The sequence below is a fragment of the Nipponia nippon genome, unplaced genomic scaffold (assembly GCF_047370975.1).
Source record: "Nipponia nippon isolate SJK-2023a ecotype South Korea unplaced genomic scaffold, ASM4737097v1 scaffold_6, whole genome shotgun sequence".
Taxonomy (NCBI): Eukaryota; Metazoa; Chordata; class Aves; order Pelecaniformes; family Threskiornithidae; genus Nipponia; species Nipponia nippon.
In genome coordinates, this window is record NW_028262380.1 from 48,248,653 (window position 1) to 48,265,559 (window position 16,907).

The 16,907-nt window shown below is 40.6% G+C and overlaps 2 protein-coding genes across 2 annotated transcripts; one reads left to right on the forward strand and one right to left on the reverse strand.

Moving 5' to 3' along the window:
* The first annotated feature begins 489 nt into the window (after nucleotides 1–489).
* FGA (fibrinogen alpha chain) lies at nucleotides 490–7,288 on the forward strand. Its single transcript, XM_087736775.1, has 6 exons — nucleotides 490–558; nucleotides 2,381–2,509; nucleotides 3,421–3,604; nucleotides 3,903–4,048; nucleotides 5,018–6,095; nucleotides 6,476–7,288. The coding sequence occupies exons 1-6, from the start codon at nucleotides 508–510 to the stop codon at nucleotides 7,183–7,185; spliced, it is 2,298 nt and encodes a 765-aa protein (XP_087592901.1). The 5' UTR covers nucleotides 490–507; the 3' UTR covers nucleotides 7,186–7,288.
* Nucleotides 7,289–9,178: 1,890 nt separating this feature from the next.
* Nucleotides 9,179–16,608, reverse strand: FGB (fibrinogen beta chain). The gene is made up of 8 exons (XM_009474744.2): nucleotides 16,499–16,608; nucleotides 14,714–14,917; nucleotides 13,274–13,457; nucleotides 12,561–12,788; nucleotides 11,824–11,937; nucleotides 11,138–11,260; nucleotides 10,667–10,952; nucleotides 9,179–9,769 (listed from the first exon to the last, which is right to left on the reverse strand). The coding sequence occupies exons 1-8, from the start codon at nucleotides 16,571–16,573 to the stop codon at nucleotides 9,541–9,543; spliced, it is 1,443 nt and encodes a 480-aa protein (XP_009473019.1). The 5' UTR covers nucleotides 16,574–16,608; the 3' UTR covers nucleotides 9,179–9,540.
* Between the last annotated feature and the right edge of the window lie 299 nt (nucleotides 16,609–16,907).

The window sequence follows — 16,907 nt, forward strand, 5'->3', positions numbered from 1 at the left end:
GATAGACTGTATCAACGTTTCACAGGCTAGTACTTGCTTTGGAAAGGCCAGTGGACTTCACAGCAGTGGAACAGTCACACAGAAAGGGCAAACCAATGACTTCCTTTTCCAAATATCAATGCTTTGATTATGCTAGCTAAATACCCATCGCACAGAGTATGTGTCTTCCAGCACATAAGTACTGCTGGATCCCGCTAGGTCCTGCATACATCTTAGTTGAACAACCAGTTACAAGAAACTAAGCTTTAGACAGATATTTTCCTGGAATACATGGTGTTGCCCGCACATTGGTGTTGTACAAACTTATCTGGAGCAAATAACATCAGAAACTTGTGCAAGAGGCACTAGGTAATCACCTAAGGGGGAGGGGAGCATTTGGCATGTTTTCTCTCCAAACAGAAGGGAGCATAATGATTAATCTCAGCTTCACGTTAAGGTTTAAATTGCACCAAAAGACCGGTGAAGAGCATCCTCTCAGTCAGAGTTCTGCTCGCTCTTCTCCTGAAGATGATATCAATGAGGATCCTCTGTGTGTTGCTGTGCCTCAACGTAGCCTGGGTATGAGTTTGCTTACTTGATTCTTTTCATATCTTTCTGTTTTGAAGAGTGAGCCTTTATTTAATGGTCATTCATTAGACAGATATATTTTGGCTGTCACCTAGCTTGCAAAATTCAGTGCACACACATAGGCACAAGCTTACTGTAACCACTTCACTGCTGGACTTTCATCAGTAGTTCTTGAGTATCCAGCTCTCTAGTTCTGCTTAATTCAGTTTTGCTGAATCTGCCTGGCTTCAGGAGCAGCAAAGCAGATACATTAACATGAATTCATAGATTCATAGGTGATGCTGTAAGTCTTAAACCTAACTGACTAGATGCTAGTGGCTCCAGCCAGTTGGGAATTTTCGTGTTTATTAGAGTGAATTCTGTCTCCTTTGGATGATATTTCAGCAGGATTTTCCACCTACAGATGACACACAATACCTTTATTATAAAATACATGTTAAAAAACAATGATTCCTGCAGCAGCAACATCAGGTTAAACTAGAGCTAAGAATCAATTTTTAGATAAGGAAAGTGATAGACTTGATTTTCAACTATGCTAAGATAACATTCCTCTTTTATCATTTAGGTGTCAGCCCATAATCTTATGTTAGATTCTTTATGTTTCTCTTTGTGTTTTGAAGAATGCAAATGTTTTAACAAATGACAGAAATTATAGGGAGCAGATGTGACAAAACAGAAGCACTCATATTGGAGCTGTCAGTGCTGAAAGGCCATAGACCACCTAAAAGTCCAGTTTTTATTTGTTACTTTTAAGAGGCACTTGGGCCAAATCCTGAGCATGAATCAAACCAGCATGAAGCTGCTGATTTTAATAATGACATTTTAGTTCCCCAGGGCTGAAGTTCTGGCACTGGAGGATAGAATTAGGAAAACTTTCTCTGCCTCAGAATTAATGATCAGTCATAATAATAATTAATCTTTTCAAGCTTTAATTATTCTGCTTGGAAAAAACTTAAGGTGTGCAGAAGAATCCAGTCAGACCTAATTACATCTTAAGCCCTAAAATAGGGCTTTCTTTTATGAAAAAGAATTTTTCTTTTATGAAAAAGAATTATTCTCCAGTCCTTTACTGAGCGATAACACAGCAGGAATCCTTACAGTGTTTTGGCTTAGAATTAGCTTGTGTATATGTACTTTTGCTTCTCAGGTTTGAAGAAAATCTCAGTATATTTATTTCTCTTCTTTCCATTAGCACAGTGGAATCCATCCATCACTGACATCATTGTTATTTTTATTATGATGTTATTAGCTTTCTTGCTCTTTAAGCCAGGCAAAACAGTGCTACAAACTTACAGTTAGCAACTGTGCTTAAAATCAGAAATGCTAATGGCAAAACTCTATTCATATATATCTTTAAGCCAGTTTTGTGGAGACTGAAGGCGGTAGAATGAAAATAGAAATTTAGGAATATTGCAGCAAATGGAAATAGAACATAGGATTTTTGCAGTATTTGCTTTAATTTAACCAGTTTCAATCTAATTTCAAGTTAATTTTATATTTAGACACAGAACACAAGATTTCTGTGGAATAATATTACTATAATATATCCTGAGCATCACCAGCTCCCTATGTAGCAGCATTAATTTTAAGAGATGAAAAACTTTATTCTGACAAAACAAACAAAATCATATCTTACAAGAAATGTCAGGAATAAAATCTTTGCACTGTTTGGTGTGATGCTCTCCAGATGGCTGTAATTGCCACACGTCAGCTATGCCACTGAGTGTTTGAGGATGTTAGCATTATATTTCTGTTCTCTCAGCAGCTGTTTAGTTAATCTCGGTTTTGCTTTTCCCCTTTTTCCTCCTGGCAGGCACAAGTTGGAGAGAGTACCTTTGAAAAGGAGGGTGCAGGAGTGCGTGGTCCCAGGATTGTGGAGCACATGTCCCAGTCCACCTGCCAGTATGAGAAGAACTGGCCCATCTGTGCAGATGATGACTGGGTGAGCAATGAGCTCTGGGGGCAAAAGCAGGGCCCGTCAGTAGGGTGCTCACAGACCTCAGCCAGGCCACTACGACGGTTTGCTTTTGCAGGGGTGCAAAATGAGAAGAGAAAGTAAGTCTGGAAGAGAAAGATGACATAAAAGAAGGCTATTCCTAGAAAAAAATAAGAAGGATTTCTTTTCAGAATTTTGGTATTGCCGCTGTGGGAGTTGGTAAGAGAAAGGCACGGGAAAGAAAGATGTGCGACAAAGAAAAGAAATAACTACAAATAGCTTACTCTTCACAAGTTACTTTTTTAGGAAGTCTGATGACAAAATATTCAGTAAAAGATTTGTAATGATTGACTGTATGTCTTTGTGTAGAAGCTGTTTGTCTCCTTCTCGCCTCTTGCATCTCAGCCCATCTCTATGCTACATTTATATGATGAAATCTTGGCAAAAAGCTTTAGTCTGTAAAAACATTAACCTTTTCTGAGGAAAATTTTGCTTAAATAAGTTGGCCTCTGACATCCTTGCTCAAACTGGACAAGAAACTTTGCCTTACAACAGCCCTTTGGAAAATACATGTATATAATTTCACACATGAGAAACAGAGGAGAGGGAAAATCAAGGGTTTACTTGATCCTCCCTTTATGGCAGGTTTCTGAGATGCACTTCACTGATTCTGTCACACCAGTGTCAGAGGCATAGGAGGTAAAGGATCAGCCCCCAGGTGGCTTGCACTAAGTCACACAAGTCCTTGGCGAAGTTGTTGGATGAATAGGAGAGGGCATCTGAAGACAACTAGCAGAGTCTTGCCCTAGATTTTTTTTATGTGTTTTCAGTGCTGGCCAAAAGTCTGCAAAAGTAATGTTAAAAAAAGGTTTACTCATGAAGGTTTTAACACAATTATTTCCCTCTTCCAATGTTAGGGTGCAAAATGTCCATCAGGCTGCAGAATGCAGGGACTGATTGATGAAACGGACCAGGATTATAGCCACAGAATAGACAAAATCAAGAAGCTGCTTGCAGAAAATCAAAACAACTATAAAAAATCCAATCAGATCATTGTGGAAACCGTAAATGTACTAAAACCAAACCTGGACAATGCTCAGCGTGAGTATCTCACATCCAGTTTTATTATCCATTGCTGAATTTTTATTTTTTTTGTGCATAAGCAATATGTAGTGAAAATATATGCTGCACTGGACCTTATTATCAAGAGCCAAAATAAACGTAGTAATACAGGACTCTTAACTGCTAACTAGTAAAAACTAATGTAATTTTTACCTGCTCAGTACTATGAGAAATACATTCTTAATTACATATTTTAATGACGAATTTTAAAATACGCTACTCTTTTAGGAAAGAAAATCACACATGCATAGGTGACTGTGATGCATTTCTGTTTCAGAGCTTGATGAGAATTATGGTCGTGTGTCAGGAGAACTGAGGCGGAGGATTATGACATTAAAGCAGAGAGTTGTCACTCAAGTAAACAGAATTAAAGCTCTGCAGAGCAGCATCCAGGAGCAGGTGGTGGAGATGAAGCGCTTGGAGGTAGGTAGCTGCTATGTAATTTCCATTCTTTCCAGGGCTTAGCTACAGAAAGAGGGTCTATCCGTTATACCGTACGTGGCAAGCAGTGCTCCCTCTGGAAAGAAATCATGATGCAGCTCTCACAGGATCTGACCTGCTGAGGCAAATCCCCAAATGAGATGCTTTCTGGGCATGTTTTTCTTTTCCTGCTGTGTGGGAACTAGCGTGAGCTCAGGAGGACTCCTACTCCCATCTGCCGCTTCTGCTCTCAGACAGGCAGCAAGGATGTTATATGTGCGGATAACTGGCTCTGTATGAGGCGTTTCTCCTCCTGTAAGGAGCTGCTGAGCAGCTAGGACAAGGGGGACGTGCCCTGCTGTCCTTCCCCAGTGCTGCCACTGCTGCCCACAGCCAGTGCTGGCATTAGGGCCTGTGTTCCCAGGTTGCAGCTGATTCCTCTGATGGTAATGCAAGGAAAAGTTCTGGCACAAACAGCAGTTTTGCTCAAAATCCCACTTGGATCCCTGGATCAGAGATTTGGCTTTTGGATCATTTGGGAAAGCAATGGTACCCCCAGGATGGCAGGCCTCACAGCAGGGCCATGACAGGCTCTGGGATAAGTCCAGTATCTTCCCCTCTCCTTGGAGGACCTGTTTCTGCCTCAGTCCCCAGGGAGTATGCCCAGCTCTGGAGCACTCCCACCGAACCCAGGAAGACACCCCTATGGCCCAAGAATAAAGGGAGCAGAGACTGGGAACATGCTACAACGTACTTCTCCATGGAGCTCATATGCACTGTGCTATTGCACGTGTCATATTTACAGTGGAAATAAACGCAGTGATGATTTCAAAACTGAGCTTTGGAAAAGCTCAGCTGTAGGTGGGAGGTACCAGGGCAGTTGCCATCTTTCCCCAGTCCAGTTAAAGGATACACTTGCTTGAGAAAGTCAGGAAAGCTCCCTAACCAAATTATTTCTCTCTGTTTATGTAGGTGGACATCGATATTAAGATACGAGCTTGCAAAGGAAGCTGTGCTAGAAGTTTCGATTACCAGGTGGACAAAGAAAACTATGACAACATCCAGAAGCAGCTTACCCAAGCCAACTCCATCAGCTTGCACCCAGAGCTTGAAACAATCACCCTGAGCACACTGAAAATGAGGCCACTTAAGGACTCGAATGTTCCTGAGCATTTTAAGCATAAGCCTCTGCCAGAAATGCAAGCTCTGAACATAATTAATAACATCAGACAGATGCAAGCGGTATTAGAAAGATCAGAAACAGACACAAACCCCTCCCGAGGTGACAGCTTGTATCACACGTCAGGATCAAGGGGGGGTGGACCTTCACACACCAGCAAATTTGTTACTTCTACTCATGGGAGAGAAACCCCTAGTCTGGGAGACAAAACCTCCTCCACTGTTCGTAGATGCACCAAAACTATCACCAAGAAAATTGTCACTGGCCCTGATGGCCCTAGAGAAGAAGTAGTTGAAAAAATGGTTTCTTCTGATGGCTCAGACTGCTCCTATTTACAAGGACCAGGAACGGTTGGAGGGGAAGGGGGCATGTACCATGTTGGTGGGACAGATGATTTCCACAAGCTAGAGACGTTATTCCCTGAGCTAGAGTCATTTTTTACCCCTGACTCTCCATCGACTGCTAGTAGGCACTTTGGTAGTAGCAGCATTTCAACTAGCAGTCACGTAACTGGCACAGGCACTAGTCACTCAGGTACTGGAGTATCCAGTCATTCAGGGACTTATGGGGGGAGGGACAAATTTACAGACTTAGGAGAGGAGGAAGAAGATGACTTTGGAGGACTTCGCCTTCAGCCATCTGGATTACCATCCGGCAGTGCAAGTCACTCCAAGACTGTAGTGACCAGCTCCTCTTCTAGTTTCAACAAGGGAGGCTCCACTTTCGAAACCAAATCACTAAAGACCCGTGAAATAACTGAGCAGCTAGGTGGGGTGCAACATGATCAGAGTGCAGAGGATACCCCAGACTTTCAGGCACGCAGCTTCAGACCGTCAGGAGTGAAGCCAAGGACAGCCAACACTGGGAAAGGTACACAGGCATCACAGAAGTAGTTATTGAGGTAGTGGAGCCAAACTCCATCCATAACCAAACTGACACATTGGTTTTAGATACTGCAGTAAAACAGTGTGATGATAAAATGCAAGCACTGTGTCTGTTTGTTGCCACCTCGGAAACAAAAAGGAAAATATTTCATTAATACTCGGGTATTACATAGACAATTTACAATTTAAGAAGTATGTAAAGTTTTCTTTTCTGAATTCTTTTTAATGTTGCCTGTCACTATACCTAGTGTAGTCCAAGACATGTTTAACAATTTTGCTCAGAGCTATTGGTACTTGGATTCCTCTGAACCTTTTATTAAATTTTGCTGATAACTCCTGTCAAACCAGATCAACTTTTTTTTTTAGACTGTGATGATATCCGCCAGAAACACACTTTTGGTGCCAAAAGTGGCATTTTCAAAATCAAGCCAGCGGGATCCAATAAGATTTTGTCAGTTTATTGCGACCAAGAGACAACTTTGGGAGGATGGCTATTGATCCAACAGAGAATGGATGGATCAGTGAATTTTAACCGGACCTGGCAAGACTACAAGAGAGGTTTCGGCAGCGTGGATGGCAGAGGGCGAGGAGAGTTCTGGCTGGGCAATGAAAACATACACTTGCTGACTCAGAACGACACTCTCCTTCGGGTAGAGTTAGAGGATTGGGATGGAAATGCTGTATATGCAGAGTATATCATACAGGTAGGGTCTGAAGCAGAAGGGTACGCCCTTGCCGTGTCCTCTTACGAGGGGACCGCCGGGGATGCGCTGATTGCCGGCTGGCTGGAAGAAGGCACTGAATACACGTCCCATGCCCAGATGCAGTTCAGCACCTTCGACCGGGACCAGGACCGCTGGGAGGAGAGCTGCGCGGAGATGTACGGGGGTGGCTGGTGGTACAACAGCTGCCAGGCGGCCAACCTCAATGGCATTTACTATCTGGGGGGCCACTACGACCCCAGGTACAACATTCCTTACGAGATTGAAAATGGTGTGGTCTGGCTGCCATTTAGAGCCTCTGACTATTCCCTCAAAATTGTTAGAATGAAAATCAGGCCCATAGAAACCCTGTAGAAAGACAGGCTTTTAATATATATGTTACGACTACAAGTTGAAAGGATCTTTTTTTATATATATGTGCATGATGTACTTTTACCCTGTGAATTTGAAGGCAACTGAGGACATCTGTGGCTTAAAAAATAAACACTGATTAATTATCAACAAAATAGTCCCTTCATCTTATTTATAACTGACAAACTTCAAGGAAATATTGATTTTAAACCCCTTTTTGTATAAACTTTGTCTATGTCTTTGACTATGTCTTTGTCTATGTCTGTGTCTTTGGCAGCTCACACCTTGACTGGAGATAAAAATATTCATACCTTGAATTATTTACTTTGTTTAAGAGTGCTAAAGAAGTAAAAGAATTTAGAAGTATGTTCACCATGAACTCCTACCTCTACTAACATGAAGCATGAAAGTCTGATCAAGTTCGACAGTCACGCTTCTGGGCCCTCTCCTCTCATGTCCATTTCGAGGGGAGCACAAGAGCGGCGGGAGTCAGTTCTCAGGCAGAGCCGCGGGTGGTTTGGATTCTCACTTTTGCCACACACCTAACATGGAGTACACTTTGATACGTGATGCATGCATTTTAGGACTGATTTTTAAGGATCTCCTAACTTTTGATTTTACAAATATGGAGGTAGACTTTCTGTCCCATTGATGAATTCTAGGTAGTTTACCATGCATACTGTAGCTTCAAAATAAGACAGTTCATGATAACTCATCAAAATACAACTCCCAAAACAGGCTATTATTTTCTAGTGACCACTACAAGTTTATGGCTGTGACCAGCACAAGCAAGATGAGGAGTACCTGGATGGCGGTAGTATATGTTTCCTTGGTTTAGAATGTTTCTCGGCATGTGTCAAGCAAGGATTCTTCTACAGATAAGGGGTTTAAATCTTGCTGACAGTGTGTGGTAAGGATTTTTTAGCAAAAAGCTAGCTGAATGGAAAAACAGTTATACTGGTTACACAATTACACAAGAATATGCTGCATATACCTTATGACATAAAATTACACAAGTATTTACTCTGTTGAATATTTCTGTGCTTCTATTGAGAAACAAGCATGAACAAACTTTCTTGCCTCCAATCTCATTGGCCAGCATGTTTCATACCATTTAACAATATCATCAAATACTGGCAAAGCAGCTCACTTTTAGCCTTTTTTCAGTGTTTCTCAAACACAGTTGCTGTATAACATTTTGGGAGAGCTTGCTGAAGAGCAAAGACATCTTTACAGCCATGTGCAGAGAAGTGTCTGTGCTTTTGGAAAAGGTGCTTCTGCTTTACAGCTTGGCTTTTTGTTCCCTAGCCGCAATGGAAGCCTGCCTGTGGGGATGCTGAACATTCGCGCTCGTGTAGTGAGATGGTGCCACGGTGTCTCCTCCTTGTCCTTCTGGGCTCCACAGATTAAATCAACATGAGATATTTCAGATGGGAATCCATCTGGATCCCCACCTTTGTGGAGGAAGGCAGTCCCCTCTGAGAGATGGTTGATTCTGCCTACCAGGGTTGGGAAGTCCTGTCTTCAGGTCAACCTCTGCTCCTGGCTACGGAGGGAGCCTAGGCCACTAGTTTCGATGAAATACCCAACCTCCACCTATCCTATGATTGGAGTCACTAATTGCTCTAGTCCCACAATAGTGATTGTGTGAAAGACATACCAGCCAGGTCTTCTAATACTGTATCTTATTCTATGATAAAAGGATGTGGGATGGTGGAAGGGATATTAAGAAGCACAGTATGTGAGCCAGGTCCCAGGAAAGCACATATTTTATCCAGCATACAGAATTTGAACTAAGTGACTGGTGACCTACCCATTTGTTAGGTACTATCTTTTCACTTTATTCCCTCTCAACTTGCTACACAGGTAGTTACCATACATTTAAGATATAAAAGAAAATGACCATCCCTTATTTGGTGGAATGTGATTGCTTCTCCCTGGATAACGCATAAATACTTAGGAATCATGTGAAGAAAACTTTAGTTTTAAGGCTTTATTGAATTTTTAGAAAACATTTTAAAAGAATCCTCTCCCTCTTCAAATGTGGTATAGAAGTCCTTTGTAAAAGAGTGAAACGAGTTAACAAGTTGGGGTTTGGGGTTTTTTTATCAGTTATTCTATAGTAGTTACTTCTGTCTTGTGAACAAATGAAAAATGGAACAAAATACATTTGTGAGCTCTTTTCATCAGTCAGATTTTGATTTACAGTTGGCATAGCTTTTCATTTCAGGTCACAATATGCTCGTACATACATATTTGGTTCTCATATGTAAAGACAAGCCTGAATACCATTCCTAAAAAGATAACCATGTACAAATATTAAAAGAAAATCCCTGATTCTGTACATTTTCATAATGGTTACTGTGGAAAGTATGGCCTGATTTTCATGCTCATCTTCTTCATGGAATACCATGACCCTTTCCAGTTCATCCATACAACACCATCATCTGTACCATGTTTTGCCATATCCCAGCTGTAGGTCCCTCCCCAATAGTATCTGCCATTGGGGTTGGCTGAGTGGCAGCGGTTGTACCACCATCCACCACCATCTTCTTTGGAGCACTGTTTTCTTGGATCTGCAGTTAACCTGACGAGGGAAAAGGAAGTGTTAAGAGTGACACATGAACTGTAAGCAAACAGATCAACAGAGTACATACACCTGCCCCTGTACTGAAATTTTCAAGCCATAATAAACATTTAAAATCCTCTTTGAGCTTTCTGTAAAAGATTGACAATCGCCAGTGTGTGCTACACAGTGCACTTGGAAGGTGAAGCAGCTAAGAAAAACAAGTAAAATTTTAGCTACATCTCTTTGGGAATGTCATTTTAGTTTACCAATTGATAACTACAATCGCTTGCAGTTCATAATGATAATTGCAATATCAATACAATTTAAAGATATAAAACAATATGAACTGTACATCTTCCCCAGTCTAAACAATCCCTTTATTCATAAATGTGTTATCAGGTATTAAGGGAAACACATAGCACATAGTTTAGAGATACAGTGCTAAATTAAGTACTTTACAACTGAGCTCCTGCCTTCTGAGTAGGCAGAACTTTATTTTTTAAATAGGACATGCTACCCGTCTCTTTCCTCCTGACCCTTTATGTGTTACTACAGTAAGTACCAATATTCCTGCTTAAGCAAGACAGTGGTCCTCAGCACTGCCACCATTGGTCTCTGGCAATGAATATATTGCATCCAGATTTGCTGATTTGTCTATGGTAATGTCATTCATGGAATGAATGTGCTTGCTTCTTACTTGGCTGTGGAGCAGCGCTAACCTAATACATAGTTTTACCTGCCCTTGGCTACATCAGGGGAACTGCATGGACATTTGGCTGGTAATTTGCAGGGATAAAACATATTTTAAGATACTACAAAATGCTGTGAAAATTAACAGCGAGCTAGAGTAATAGTCTATATTCAGCTCTATTTTAAGCTCTATGTTCATTTTAAATGTCTAATGCAAGTACGTACCATCCATCATTGTCTCTGTCATAAGTACTGAAGAACATGCCATTGTGAATTGTCATTGTCCTGTTTTCTCCGTGCAACTGTGAAGCTCCTTCCATTAGTGCGTTGCCTGCATTGCCTTTGTAGTTACTAACTGAAAGCTGATACTTGTTTCCTTCATTCTGTATGGTGAAACCTCCATAATGAGCTGATACTTTATCGCCATTCCAGTCCTCCATTTCAATTAAAACTTCAGTGGGCCCTATTTTGGTAAGCTGGCTGATCTTGTCATTTCCAAGCCAATACTCACCTGAGAAGCAACAAGTGAGAGCTCTGTGAAACAGAGTTCACAATATACTTCATGGCAAGTTTATGATTTGCCTATAAGTCTGTCAAAATGGATTAGTTAATTTTAAAAAATCAAAGAGCTTCAAGAAATATTAGAAAACAATTTCGGTAAGGAGAGCTCTTCATCTTGCATGCTTGGCATTTTACCTGGTGTATCACAGTAGTTCTTCCCTCCACTCTTTGCAACATTTCCAAATCCTTTTCTATACTGATCCCATACTCTTCCGAAATTAACACTGCCGTCCTGGCGGTTCTGAATCAAAGTCCAGCCTGCAGGAGCAACAATATTTAGATTAAATTGCCATTGAGAAAGGAGCATGAAATATTAAGAAACAGCCCTTCTATCTTCATCTTAAGGCGAGCAGAGCATATGGCTTCCTTGCAGCAAGTCTGGGTTTTCTCTGCTTACAAGCTCAGCCTTGACATTTTTACTCACACTCAAGTAGTGCCTTGCTTCATAAGGAAAGGTGGAAAAAGCAGAACTTGAAGGACTGCCCTGGTCTTTTGTCTAGTGCATAGTAGCATGCTAAGAAATGAGCCAGGCCCTTCTTGCCTGCCCACTCATACATTGACCATTCTCATCATAGTAATGATTTTTTATCTACCAATCCCATCCCAACAATTTATTTCCATTTTAATTATAGAAGTATCCTACTGTGCATCTGAAGTTGACCAGCAAGACTTTTCTGAATGAGTCAGTCAGACTTAATTGTCAAGTAATTACAAAAGTTATAACTCCATATTAGTTTGTATAAAATGCAAATTACTATTATGAATTTTTTGTAGCATCCATGTTAATTAATATTTTAACAACATAGTTATTTCACACTAACCTCCATTATCTGTTTGCATGTCACAGTATACTCTGTATGGTCTGACGAAAGGATCTGGCTGGATGAGGTACATTTCGGATATCTCACCTCCCTTTCTGATAATATCCTCACATTCTGCAAGAATAAACCGGAGAGTCTGTTGCTGAAAGAGCTCTGAACTTCTTCAACAATCTCCTTACCCTTTGGTTTGCTGATTGTAAGGCAACAATTTTAAAGATATGTCTAATTCTACTTTCATTTTGATTTCATACATCATGTGAAAGAATCAGGGAAGAAAGAACAGTGCACCTGCATTTTTCTACTTTTCCAAATAGGAATTTCTAAAAGTTCAACCTGAGTGATGGAAGACAGTATACTTTTCAATGATTTTTTGAATTAGACAAGCTTGTGAAAAAAAAACAAAACCAAAAACATTTATTGACTGAAAAAAACTAAGGGTACAACTATGGTAGTCGCAAATGCATCACCTCCACCTTACAAAGACCCTGAAGCACATATTTCTCTAAAACGCTACTGGCCACTAATGAAGACTGATATTGGGTAAGAGGACCTTTGGTCTGACAAGTACAGGCATTCATAAAAGCCTTTTTTCATTTAGGATCACCTTCCATCTTTTCTGCTATCCTAATCAATGACACAGGCTTCAGAGGAACGTTCACACCCATCAAGTAATTCATCTATCAGTTTGCACAGTGATATAAATGGGAGAAGACATGTCATTACAGTTAAATGAGTACCTTTGCCTGAAACCACTGGAATATTACAGGAAACAACACATGGGGACCGGCAGTAGTCCATCTGGGTTGCAATGGCATTTTCCAGTTTTTGTATCTTTTTGTGTAAAGAATCCACAACTGCACGGAGCACCCTGAGGCTAGATGGGATGTTATTGTCCAGATTATCTTTTATATAATTATAATGCAATTCCACTTCTGTGTTGTACTGAGAAAATATATCATCATTGTCTAGAAAAGCAAAGAGATGAAAAGCAGATTAGTTTTCAGCATGCTTTCCAGTTGTGAAATAATGAAGAGCAATCTGTAAGCACAATTTGAGAAGCCACTTCTTTTCTTAGTGGGGAGGAAGGATATGCATTTCTTTTGCTTACTTCTGCACAATGTGCAAAAATTACTCAGAGATTCTCAGGAAAGTGGTACATGTGTATTGCATGAAGGCAATTGGATGGACATAGGGAAGCAGGTAAGGGGGGAACATGTGACCCTTACATTTTGGGGCCTCATATGAATCTTGCCTTAGCATGAGATCCATTCCTTTGCCTCTCTCAAAGGATTTTTTGTAAGATTTAAGAGAACATGATCATGGAACCCTACTTTGCTAGATATTCCACTGTATTTTTAATTTTTTTAAGGAGTCCCATTAACAAGTAACAGTAGCAATGCCAATAGAACTGCAATACCATTTACACTAATAATTCATAGAATGAGCATACCTTTTCTTTGTTTTTGCCTCTTTACCAATTTATCATCTAGAACAGTCACGTATTCATAGAAAGTTGTAGAGGTTTCAGACAGTTTGCTCACTTTGTCCTTTAGATCACGAACAACTGGTTTCACATTTTTTTCCTGTTTTACCAGTGTAGTTTGCAGCTCACATCCAGTTGGACACAGCACTCCCTTGAAAAAAAGAAAAAGGGCTGTGAAAAAAAGTCAAGATAAAAAGTTTCTAATCCCATCAGTGAATGACCATACCTTTGAACACACTGAATAGTTTGTAATGTGAGACCAGATATTTAAGCATCTAGATAAGGACTCAAGACATTCGACTTCTGCAAAGAAGCTGCAGTCTGAAGGGCAGGAAAGAGCCCTGAGTCCCCCAGGAGGACGCTTCTGTTGAAGCTCTTGGAAAAGCCCTCTCTCCTCACACTGTTTTGGTCCACTAGCTGCCTTTCACTTTTCTGCAATATTAAATGTTCACGGTATTAAGCCACCTGAACTATGATTAAAGACTGTCAGGAACTACATGGTGCCTGTGCATGTTTTTATCTACCCCCTTCCTCTTTCACTAGCCTCAGAGAATCAACCGTGTTCTCTACACCTTGTTATATGTATCTCTTGTGAAATGGCCATACGATTCATTAAAAAATTATCATCTCAAGAAGCTGAGCACCATTGCTTCTGCAACAAGCACTGTACCGTCTAGGACAACAGTGTTTTAAAAAGAGGAGGGAAATTCTGAAGTCCCGTGAGAACCAAAATACCCAGCAGGAGTGGGACCCTACCACAATCATGTATTCATTAAGCTTTAACAGACTTCATTTGTGGGAAACCTCCATACTCAAATTTGCTCTCAGACACTAAGATGCCTTTCAGCACCGTTACAGCTTGCATTTTCTGGCAGAGAGCACAGCAGGGACAGTGTGATAGACTACTGCAAGGCAGCAAGGAGTATGCTAGATCTCAGCATGCTTGCACGCTCTTCCGTAATTGCTGGGGCAGTGACTGAGGGTAGACTATAATTATGGTTTGAAACAGATCTTAAGAAAGACATGGGAGGTTATTTTTTTTGGCCCCTAGGTTTCCTTGAGATTATCTGAAATTCAAGCCAGCGCTTGTTTTCTGTCCTTCTTAATAGTTACCTATGCAAAACAACAGGGAAAGCACAGGCTAACCCACAGATACTTCCTTTCCTCATTTAAGGTTCAAATCTCATCTCCCCATCTTTGCCGTAGACTGTCTGACTGTGACTAATTCCACGGACTCTGTGGCATTACTCTTCTGAACGCAGTCCTACCAAACTCAAGCAAAAAGATGCAAAGTTGGGCTGCTTTAAATGAACGACCATCCCTCATTTGGCAAAGAAAACTCCATGTTGGGCACACCAGAAGAAAAAGACAGTCTGTTAGAAGCTGTGTCAATAGGCAGGCACCCACCAGCTCCTCCAGAGGATGTTTGCAGCCACCAGCGTCAGGGTAGATGATATATTCTTTCTTGTCACTCGTCTTCACCCGCTTTGGGGGCCGGGGCTGGTACCCGGCTCCGCTGATGGGAGGTGCCACAGGTCGGAGTGTGGGGGCCGCTTCCCGCCTTTTGTCCAGGGGTCGGTGGCTTCGAATGCCAGGCTGAGGGCTGTCATCCTGCAAAGCCAGGGGGAGAGGAAACTCTCTGAATCTGGGATTGCTATTGTGAAATGCCATGCACAGGGTGGAGGCATCCGTTCAGCACTCTTTAGTATTTTAAACAGCAAAGAAAACCATGGAACGGAATCAAAAAAGCAATAAAGGAAATATTATACTGATATTATGTAAAAGTCACTGCTATGCCCTCCCTTGTAACACTAGTCACACGCCCTCCACCTAGATATAGACAAACTAAAAAGCCTTCAAATCAAAGCAAAACAATATTTCAATAGTTCATTCTGACCAAGGAATAAAGTTTATATAGTTCAGAGCCACTAAGCACCATGAAACTTGAAGTAGTAGTATATGAAAAAAAAGTAAGTACACATTCTTGGGGCTAAGAAGAATATTCATCATCACATTATCAGTGTCCCAGTCTTTCATTGGGCTAGAGGAAAATTTGTAAGGTCTCAGAAAATCAGGCCACAGTCAAATACATCATCAGGTCTCAGGCCACAAGCCAGCTATTAACTGACGGGATTAGGAAAACCATTCAGTAACATCTCTCAATTTTAGAGAGCTCTTTTAGAGCTCCCTCTGATGAATACATTCCCCATCACTGCCAGAAACGAGAAAGCCTAAGAGGCTGAACAAGGAAAACAGGCTTTGTTCCTAAGTAGTTGTTGAAACTAAACCGTTCGAATTAATTGTTTGAACAACTGGATCAAAATCTTCAGCCATCTCCAATCCCACTCAGGCTTAGCCACCAATAACAAATGTTTGTAAGGATCCAGGATCAGAGGCTTCAAGTAGTTTCAAAAGTAGGCAGCATACAAATCACAAAATTGCTGAAAATAATTTAGTATAGTAGTCTTATCAGTAGTCAATGTACAGACACAAACACTTAGATCGTATAACAGAAAAAATCTCATTTCTGATCACCCTGACCTATTTCCTTTTTGCAGGGATTTTCAAAATATAAAAAATGTACTGAGATTCTAAATTGTATCTCCCATTAAAATATTTTACTTAAACAAAGCTAAATATAGGTTAAATTGTTATCTTCGATTGATCCTCACTGTTTGCCTTTTTGTTTAACAATTGTTACCTCTCCATTTCAAATGTAAAGCTATATGATCTGGCAGGTTGTTTTTTTTTCAATGTCTACTGAATCCGTAGAAAGTATTTACTGTCTATGAGACAGGACATGATTAATTACATATTTCTACTTTTTTGCACCTGACAAATTAATTTTCTTCAACATCATGTTGACATTGCTAAATTAATATCCTTAAATAAATTCAGCTAAATAACTAATCTTACCATCATACATTCTTCATTCCCTACAGAGAAAGAAATGAAATAGGAAGAAAATATATCCAAAACTAGAAAATAACTATTGTGCAGTTACATACACACAAAGAAATAATACAAAGGTTATTTCTCTGAACACTTCAAGCGGAAAAAGAACATGCACTGGATCATTTTTCCCCACAGCTTCTGCCTTAGCTAACTCACATAAGCTGAGTAAGTCATGCATGCAATTAAATAAAATCCATCATTTTTACTATTATTATTAATTATGATCAGTATTACAACCTCATCATCATAGTCAGAAAAGTCCTGGGATTTAACGGAGCAAACACAGAGCAGGAAGAGCAGGAGCAGTTTCATGGTGCTGACTTGCTTGAGCAGCTCAGTGACCTTCTCCCACCAGCAGCTCTGACAGGGAGAGGTCCTCTCTGTTCCTATATATACAGGCAGCAACCCTCATTTCCCAGCTTGACAGTGATAGGTCCAACCCTTCTGAGCAATCCCTGTATCTCTGTTAATATTCAACCTTTCGCTTCACTGCATGCCTGAATACATTTGTTGTTGAGCAATTTCTCTGGACAACTCTTATCTACGTGTCCCAGAGACCTGTGTTGATGCTGGCATCAAATAAATGTTTAAATCCTTAAACGTACCTCCTGCTCAGATTACACAAGGTTACCATTTTCTCAAAAAT

Excerpts from the sequence above, each read along its gene's own strand:
- FGB (XM_009474744.2), bottom strand. The coding sequence starts at position 16,573 with ATGAAACTGCTCCTGCTCTTCCTGCTCTGTGTTTGCTCCGTTAAATCC. Across the intron at positions 14,918-16,498 it reads TTTCTGACTATGATGATGAG|GATGACAGCCCTCAGCCTGG; the intron begins GTTGTAATACTG and ends CTGGCTTTGCAG. Across the intron at positions 12,789-13,273 it reads GAGGCAAAAACAAAGAAAAG|ACAATGATGATATATTTTCT; the intron begins GTATGCTCATTC and ends TTGCTTTTCTAG.
- FGA (XM_087736775.1), top strand. The coding sequence starts at position 508 with ATGATATCAATGAGGATCCTCTGTGTGTTGCTGTGCCTCAACGTAGCC. Across the intron at positions 559-2,380 it reads TGTGCCTCAACGTAGCCTGG|GCACAAGTTGGAGAGAGTAC; the intron begins GTATGAGTTTGC and ends TCCTCCTGGCAG. Across the intron at positions 3,605-3,902 it reads AAACCTGGACAATGCTCAGC|AGCTTGATGAGAATTATGGT; the intron begins GTGAGTATCTCA and ends TTTCTGTTTCAG.